Here is a 9526-nt window from a genome sequence, read left to right as displayed (position 1 = left end):
TAGTACTATTGTTTAAAAATGTCTAACTTGCCAACATGACCCCCAAATAGAAAAAAATAGCATTGTTCGATATTAAAATGATTAGTCAAAATGTAGCCTTATGGAGAAAACTCAATTTAATAACATTTAACATATTTTTCTTTCTGTTCTTATATTATTTAATAATCACTCATTAACTCACTACAAGAGCATAAACGTTTTAACAAGGCGGACCACTAGAGGGCTCTAAAACACAACGAAAAAAACAAACAAACAAAAAAAACTGTTCAATGCGATGGGTGGCTTATACCTGCTACATTAAAAAACAAAAATGTGAAATGTCCCTTAGCTCTACGTTACGCTAGATTTCATCATTTTTCGGCTGATAAATTAAGCGTTACATAGCTTCAGAAGCATTTAACCAAAATGGCGACAGCATTTAAAACCTGCCCTGTAGAAGAACATACGGAAATGAAGGCTTTTCATGCCTATTCAAACATTACCCGCACGCAAATTCCTGCATGCAAGCGGTCCTCTTTTGCTCGTCTGCTCTAACGCACGAAGAAACTACAAACATGGAGGACCCACAGGGCGCGGTACTGTAGTAGCCAATCAGCGCTCGCGCTCCACCCACGCGGCCTTCAGCGTCACGTTGAAGGAGGCGTGGGGGAGCGGCAGAAGTGGTGACAGCTCAGCGTTTATTTGGGAAAACTTCAGAAAGCCGCTGCGTTTCCTAACGGTACATGAAATAAACGGCGTTAATCTGCATCAATGTCTCAGAGTCCGATCGAGCAGTCTGTGGGGCAGAGCCGGCTCTGTGTTCGCTGAACGGTGAGTTTTCTGACACTGACGCCCATCTCCGCTCACAGCCAGGAGACGAGACCGTTACTTTAAACCCTGAATTATGTGAGTTAGGCAGGAGGCTTGCACTTAGCTAAGAGCCTGGCTAACTAGCTACTCAGTTTTCGCGATGCGATTGGCTACTGGATGAAAACATAATTAAAACAATATTAAGAATTTCAGTTTTTTTCGTCAGGTGTATTTCTGCGAGCCAACTCAGGTTAAATTATGAAGAAAACGCAAACTTTAAAAACAATAACTGCGGTTTCTGTGGTTTGTACATTTCTAATGGGCTACATCTCTTCGCAGTGTTTATAGTCGGGGGACTGGAGGGCACTAAGACTAGCATTTTTAGTGCTTCCTGTTTTGCGACTTCCTTCGCATGGTGCGTGAAGTGCTGTACATTTTACATCACCCCCATTTTTAGCACATTACTGCTGCGAAACTGCTAGAGGACACTAAAGATACCAGAGAAAGTCAGACTCAGGCTACTGTGGGAAAAAAAAAAAACCAATAAAGTAGCTCGTGTATTGTTTGGGCAAAGCTTGTGTACATTTTTATGAACATCACAAGCTGTAATTATAACCTGTTTTAAGAGGACTTGACAGGCCACTCTAAAAGTGTCAGAATGTGTACCTGTGGATATCCCTTTTGAGGGGTTTTCAATGGTGTATAATTCAGCAGTAGAGATGTAAACAAAGGTGCTCAGAGTATTTTGGAGTGAAATGGTTCCCGATGGCTACAGCATTTTAATATGCAGGTCCAGCACTGAATCTACATAAATCTACACAAATGTATGATGGTAAAATAGTGGTTGTTTGGCTTTTTTTTACAAGCCTTACAAGCCCCTGCACATAACTCTCTGATGCAAATGTATTAAAATGTTTAGATTTATCTCACAACTATCGTAAAACAATGGCTCAGTGTATTCGTGACCATTTTGTAAACTACTTTTCCTCGGAGGGTGCTTTTAGAGGCATGAAACTCTTCAGACGTCCTATACTTGCGAACATTTCTGTCCAAAAAAAGTGGTCGAATTTTCTTTTGAAAGGACCATTTAACTAAGTATATCTATTTCACTGTTCTCACTCAAACAAAAACGATCTGGTCAGCATAGAGGATTTCTCCCTAATCCTGCACTGTGTTGTTCAAGGCTTGTTCCATCTGTGTTCCTCAGGGACTCCTGTTTTTAACTATAATGTTAAAACTTGTCCAGCTATTACAGAAAGATGTACCGTAACACTGATGAGTGTTTCCATCGTCTTGATTTCAGCATTGGTTATGGAGCATCACATTAGCGATGATGAACCACCAGTAGTGCATAGAGAAGAAAACAAGAGAAGGAGGAGAAAAATGAAAGCGTTTACATCAGCCACATCTGTGGCGATGGATCATTTAGTAATGGAGTTTGTGCTTCCTACCACTAATAAGACAACAAAGAACCCTGACACTGTGCAGTTGGAAGTGCTTGGAAACTGGACAGTAGAGCAGGTAAAAGCCCAGCTGTGGCTGAGGGCTGTGGCAAACAACCTGTGTCCCGAATTCTACCAGAAGTTCTCACCTGACCATAGCATCCTTCTTTACCAAAAGAAGGGGAGCTGGTGTGAGATCTATGATCGGCACCAAGTGTTCCAAACCCTTGATTGCATTCGCTACTGGAAAGCGTTAAAAAAAGAGGTCGGAAAAATCCATCTGGTCTTGAGGCCACAACCCTCTGAAGAATCTGTTCAGTACCAGAAGTTTCTGAACCATCTTATAGGATATGATGTGACAGATGTCAGTAATGTCCATGATGATGAGCTGGAGTTCACAAGGAGAAAGTTACTTACACCCCGGAAAATTGAATTAGCTGATAGAGACCCCAAACTTTACTCAATGGATCCTTGGATAACCACAAAACCTTTACCTGACTACTTGCTAAGCAAGATTACAAACAATTACATCCTGCTGGTCATACACATAGGGACCTCAAGTCAGACAATAAAGGGATCCATCGATGACACACCTGTTCAGGTTCTTCAGAGCTTCTTCACAAAGATTGCCAACAAAAGAGCACTGCTTGGCATACCAGAAGAGGTCAATGAGTCAGATTTTGTTCTAAGAGTTTGTGGAAGAGAAGAATATATTTATGGCAACTATTCAATCAAAGACTTCTATTGGATAAGACAGTGCCTCAAAACTGGAGAAGAGATCCATTTGGTACTTGAGTCCCCTCCCAACCCTGAACAGGATGTGGTCCAAAAAGAGGACTGGTCACAAGTGGACGACTGCACTGGCGTGGCTGGCACCCATGAGCAACTAACCATTGATGAGAAAGACCATGAGAAAGTCTTCACTATATCACTCTGGGACTGCAACCGCAGGTTCAGAGTCAAGATCTTGGGGATTGACATCCCAGTGTTGCCTCGTAATTCTGAGCTGATAGTCTTTGTGGAAGCCAGCATTTTTCATGGGCAGCAGCTGCTGGCTCATGAGAGGACCTCCCCCAAGCCTTTTACCGAGGAGGTGCTGTGGAATACCTGGCTTGAGTTCAATATTAAGATCAAGGACTTGCCCAAAGGGGCCCGGCTGAATCTGCAGGTGTCCTGTAGCAAAGCCCAAACCCAGACCTCCAGGGACAACGCCACGCATGACAGCAAAAACAAGACCCGCCTACTCTACTACGTTAACCTGCTAGTAGTAGACCACAGGTCCCTGCTCAGACAGGGAGAGTTCATCCTGCACATGTGGAAGATGCCAGAGAAGAGTGAGGACAGCAGTGTAAATGCAGACAAACTAACTTCAGCTACCAATCCAGACAAAACCAGTTCCATGGCGATTGCAGTGCTCTTAGACAAGTATTGCTACCCAGTCGCTCTGCCTAAGAGCAGGGATTCTCGAGATGGCGCAGAAATGGAGGGTGAGAGAGGGAAGAGGGAGATGCCTAATCACTTACGGAAACAGTTCGAGCAGATAGTGGCTACGGACCCTCTGCATCCGCTAAGTGCTGAGGATAAGGAACTCCTCTGGCATTTTAGGCAGGAGTGTATGCGACATCCCACTGCCTACCCGAAGTTCCTTGGGTCTGTGAAGTGGGGAAAACAAGAAGATGTAATGGCCACACACCAGCTACTGGAGAGGAGCACTACATGGGACCGGAGCCCTCTCGATGTGGGCTTAGCCATGCAGCTTTTAGACTGCCACTTTTCTGATGCTAATGTGCGCACTATGGCTGTCAGGAAGTTGGAGACTCTTGGAGATGATGATGTCCTGCGATACCTTTTGCAGCTTGTTCAGGTAGGTCTTAAGTGATCCTTTTTTTTAGTTTGAAGATTGTTCAGTGTTATGTGTTGTCTTTGAGCATAAATCTCCCAATCTCCCATAGGCTGTGAAGTTTGAACCTTATCATGATAGTGCACTTGCCAGGTTCCTGCTCAAGCGTGCTCTAAGGGTGAGTTGAAACTTTTCATAGCCCACAGTAGGGCTAGGCTGTATGACAGTACTTAATGTTATCATGATTAACTTAGTACTTGCCACTACATACCTTCTAAGTATATCGTAGGTATTGTCAGCACTTTCAGAACACCAACCAACTACATGTTTCATTTGAAACATAGTATAGTTAGCCATATTTAATCGAATTTAGTGCAGCACAGTGTGATGCCACCACTGGATCTATTTTTATAGACTTCTCATAAGGTTAATTTTTTATAACGCCATAAAAATTAGATGTGGCTTTGCGTACTGTGAAAATGTCTTGGTATTTTGCAATATTACATTTATTGTTGTAGTTGTCACTGTACTGTCACTGTGCACTGTCCTGATGTTTTAATTTTGAAGAGTAACCTCTTCTCTTTCACCTTTTTACAGAGTAAACGGATTGGCCATTTTTTGTTCTGGTTTCTGCGGAGTGAGATAGCTCAATCTATGCACTATCAGCAGAGGTATGCAGTTATTTTGGAGGCCTATTTGCGTGGCTGTGGAGAAGCTATGCTGCAGGACTTCAGCAAGCAGGTGGAGATCACTGAGGCACTGCAGAAGGTCACCCGTGAGATCAAGGCCATGTCTGCTGAGAAATACGATGTGTCACCGCAAGGTGATTGTAGCCGGTATTATATAACAAAATGTGTTGTTATTACATCAGGTCCATTCAAGCCTTTGTATCTAATCTAGTGGAAACATTTGTAGTTGTTTCTCAGCTGCGCCAGAAACTGGACATTCTGCAAACATCTGGTTTGCCTGAGAGCTTCAAAGTGCCTTTTGACCCAGGCCTACGAGCAGGGGCACTGGTGGTAGGTAGAACCCTATTATTTTTCTTTCTGTGCCTGTGACCTCTACCTAGTTATCTAAGATAATTACATTAGTAGCCAGTATGATAAGTATAATAATAAATCATTATTGGTCAAAATCAGTAACATTGCCCTGTTACTTTTTCTAGATTGAACAGTGCAAAGTAATGGCATCCAAGAAGAAGCCATTGTGGCTACAGTTCACGAGAGCTGACCCCACCACTTTGTCAAGTGACACAATTGGAATCATCTTCAAGGATGGGGATGACCTCCGTCAGGACATGTTAATACTACAGGTAGCAATTTAAATCTTAAAAATATCAATCTAGAAACCAGACCATATCTAGCACTTTTTTGGTTCTATATGGTCTTAGGTTTTTAGTTTATATAAAAAATAGCAGATTCTGAGCTTTCGTCTTTGCTGCAGCAGTTTGCTTCCTAATAGGTAACACCCTCTGTTCTTTCCAAACACAGATTTTGTTAATTATGGAGTCTATATGGGAGACTGAGTCATTAGATCTGTCCTTGTTACCCTATGGTTGTATTTCCACTGGGAATAAAATTGGTAAGTTAGTTTATTCATTAATTTATGTTCGTATTACTTGTTGTTTGCAACCTTTTTTTTGTATTTAGGTAAATAATTTTTTGACTCCGCACTAGGGATGATTGAGATAGTGAAGGATGCTACCACTATTGCCAACATCCAGCAAAGCACTGTGGGGAATACTGGTGCTTTTAAAGATGAAATCCTGAACCAGTGGCTCAGAGACAAATGTGTGAATGAGGACAAGGTATGTTGTTTCTGTTGGGCGATACATCACTTTGTGTTGGAGGGGAAGGAAACGCGTCTAGGCGCACTTCCTGGTTTAGCAAGTGTATGTGTGAGGAAAACCTCAGGTTACAGAAATGTCATGCGTGAGAACACATTCATCCTGAGACCGGCAAAGCCACATTTTACACGCTAGTGATACTGACTGTCAGATGTTTGCCTCACTTGTTTGCATGGCTGTGTTTGCATAATGCAAATGTGAGTCATGAAAAAAGGCTCATTGAGACTTCTGCCCCCACCTCCTACTCCAGTATCAGCAGGCCGTGGATCGCTTTGTGTACTCATGTGGAGGCTACTGTGTAGCAACCTACGTCCTGGGGATTGGTGACCGCCACAACGACAACATCATGATCACAGAATCTGGTAATCCAGCTTGTGCTGTATCTGTATGCCCTACAAGATGCCCATGTAATATATTAAAGCCATAGTCTGACATTAAAACACAAAATGACTTGTAGAGTCACTGCTTTTGACAAAAACAGCTTGGGGCATGGTTTGTTCTCAGGTTTTCTGCTTGAACATGCTATTAATGGTTAGACTTACTTGTTTTGATGTGTTTTTGAACGCGTTATTACAACATGCTATATCACACAGTTTGAGCAATATAGTGCCAGTATAAAGCAACCTAAGGACGTTTTTGATAACAATAAATGTGACTTGATTAATACTACACTGATTGTACATGTTGTCTTTAAAGTAGTTCTTCTTTTAATAATTGTTTGAGGTGTTGAATCTGCTTGCACTTAGGTAACCTTTTCCACATTGACTTTGGACACATTCTCGGAAACTACAAGAGCTTCCTGGGCATAAGCAAGGAAAGGGTGCCTTTTGTTTTAACCCCCGATTTTCTGTATGTGATGGGCACAACAGGAAAGAAGAGCAGCCCTAATTTCCTCAAGTTTCAGGTACAAAAGCCTGCTCTACTAGCCACAGTTAAATGAGACTGGTAAATGCTGACTGCTGTATTTGATGTTGCTCTTCCCTTGAATGCAGGACATTTGCGTGAAGGCCTATCTGGCTCTGCGTCACCACACCAACCTGCTGATCATCTTGTTCTCAATGATGCTGATGACCGGCATGCCCCAGCTGACCAGCAAGGAGGACATAGAGTACATTCGAGAGGCTCTGACTGTGGGCTGCACCGAGGATGAGGCTCAGAGACACTTCTTGGATCAGATCGAGATCTGTCGGGACAAGGGCTGGACAGTGCAGTTCAACTGGTTCCTGCACTTGGTGCTCGGCATTAAGCAAGGCGTAGAGAAGCGGTCAGCCTAAAACTGAAGACACCATGCACCAACCAAGTCTTTTCTAAAGAATGTTTTATCAGCAGATTTCAATTTCATTTTTAAAACGTGTCAGCTTTTTATTCAACATTGCTTATTTTTGTACAGCACATATGTAGACCCTTTATTGTTGAAGGGTGCCAAAAAGGGTTCTTTGAATTGATGCCATAGAAAAAACACTTTTGCTTACCTGAAGAACCTGCTAGTTCATGGTGCTTTACAAACTATACCTGACGCCCAGTTCAAAGGATCATTAATGAGCTAAAACTAGTTGTTCTGTTACTAAAATGTCAAGTTACTGAATTTATCAGTCACAGAAACCGATACATTACATATACTCTCTTAATATAGACATTTATAATTTGAGCAAGCAAGGTCATTCTTCTGAGTATTTCTATGCAGTGAGAATGGTAAATGTGGAGGTAAATAATAAAAAATCCACTTCCTTTAGGATCTTTTTTTGTCATTTGTTGTAATAGAATTCTGTAAGGGAGTTTAGGGAAGCATTATAATCTTCAAACATATTTTACCTATCAGCACCACTGTAATTCTGACTGTAATCAGTTATTATAGTATGGAGCATTTCATACCAAATCACCCTTAACAACTTTGTTTACATCTTAACAATTTCATTATGCAGAAACTGGAAATCTATGGAATTGCATTTTTCATAATTTGCTTTTTTACATTTGATGTTTGGTATGACATTTTTAAGTCTAATGCTCATCCAGTAGAAAAAATGTTGGGCATCCAGAGATCTTTCTTACCTCTCACATATATGCAAACGGAAGCACATCATAGATAGTAGTTACTGTCATTTTTTTTAATCATATTATTAACTAAAGATGCACATTTTCAGGAATTGATAGGGTGCTCTGATGATGCATTGGTATACTTTGATGACTTGTGACTGCTTGTGGAGACACAATATTTTCAAACTGTATGAACATATTTGCATAACTCGTATTTCTGCTTATTTGAATATGATGTAAACCCGGTGTAACATCAGCCTTTCACACTTTCATTGCATTTATTATGGACAGACTTACTTGATGTTAGAGCGAACACAATGAAAACACATATCCTGGGTCACAAAAGGGGGTCCACTGAACACACTTGTATTTCTGGAGCATACCCAGACTTGTGTCTGGGTCTAGTTTTAAAATAAATATATATTTTTATATAGTCCCATGACTAAATATTTATGAAGTTGAACACTGTGTACATTTTTGCTCCTTAGACCTTTTTCTTAACAAAGGGAGCCTAATTGGTGAGGTCTTTATGCTGAAAAAAGGAAAGAATTTAGTTTAATTGATGCAAACTTTTACTTATGCATTCACATTTGCTGTAAATTCCCTGTCTGTTGAGGCAAAATAAATGGACAGCAAATTGTTATCTTGTCTGATTTTATTTAATTGAGCTTTCATGTAAAGCTTCTTATAGACTAGCCATGCATAATATTCATGTAATCAGATATTACTTAATGAAGTTGACATTTCATTTTTTTCTCTGGAGAGGTATAACAACGTGCATATTGTCGCTGTTGGATCAAAACATCTAAAATGGCAACTTTACAGGAGAAGGCAAAACCTTCGTACCTTTTAATGGAAGGTTAATGACATCATTGTAAAAAATAGATTCCAGGTAATTTTGGAGCTTTTTTATTACTCCTATCAGGATTAGATACAAGTTTGACACAATGCCAAGATGTAAAAACTACAAAAATGAAGAAGTTGTTCTTTGTCTAACAGTGACAATATTCATATTTTTGGGTATGATAGAACAACAAAACATGCTGTAGCTTGACCAGATGTAATACTGTAACAAATATTTCTGATAATAGATATATTAACAAAAAATAAAATGTTTTTATGATTTCATTGAAAATTTGTATTTACATTTATTATTATTATTATTACAGGTGTCTCGTATTATTATTATCATCATTACATTTATTTTTAATAATTTGTCAATTTGTTTCCCTCTTTCTCCAAGTATCGCACTGTCAACCAAGCCACCTGTACCATACCTGCAAAGCCAGCTAACAGACTAGTGTGCTGGCAAATGCTTACGAGTGAGGGGAGAGAATGCCATCTACCCATCCGGAAAGTGCGCTGCAAATTGTGCTCTCTCCGACTCCAGCAGCTGATGGTAAAGCTGGGGATTCGGACTCATGGCCCCCAGGCCAGAGTGGTAGCGCATTAAACTGCTGAGCGTACATTTATTTAACTTCTAAGAGAAAGTAAATGTATTTATAATGGTCTCAACATGCACCGCAGTCTTGTTTTACATGTGGACTTCGCCCCAAAAATAAAGGCAAGATCTGC

At 40.6% G+C, this 9526-nt stretch overlaps 1 protein-coding gene across 1 annotated transcript; it reads left to right on the top strand.

Moving 5' to 3' along the window:
* The first annotated feature begins 652 nt into the window (after positions 1-652).
* Positions 653-8594, top strand: pik3cg (phosphatidylinositol-4,5-bisphosphate 3-kinase, catalytic subunit gamma). Its single transcript, XM_072672812.1, has 11 exons — positions 653-810; positions 2093-4095; positions 4184-4249; positions 4669-4894; positions 4987-5090; positions 5237-5383; positions 5562-5652; positions 5748-5878; positions 6168-6279; positions 6664-6821; positions 6910-8594. Exons 2-11 carry the CDS (start codon positions 2101-2103, stop codon positions 7189-7191), a joined length of 3312 nt encoding a protein of 1103 aa, XP_072528913.1. The 5' UTR covers positions 653-810; positions 2093-2100; the 3' UTR covers positions 7192-8594.
* The last annotated feature ends 932 nt before the right edge of the window (positions 8595-9526 follow it).

The sequence above is a fragment of the Salminus brasiliensis genome, chromosome 2, assembly GCF_030463535.1.
Source record: "Salminus brasiliensis chromosome 2, fSalBra1.hap2, whole genome shotgun sequence".
Lineage (NCBI taxonomy): Eukaryota > Metazoa > Chordata > Actinopteri > Characiformes > Bryconidae > Salminus > Salminus brasiliensis.
This window is presented reverse-complemented; position numbering and strand designations above follow the sequence as displayed.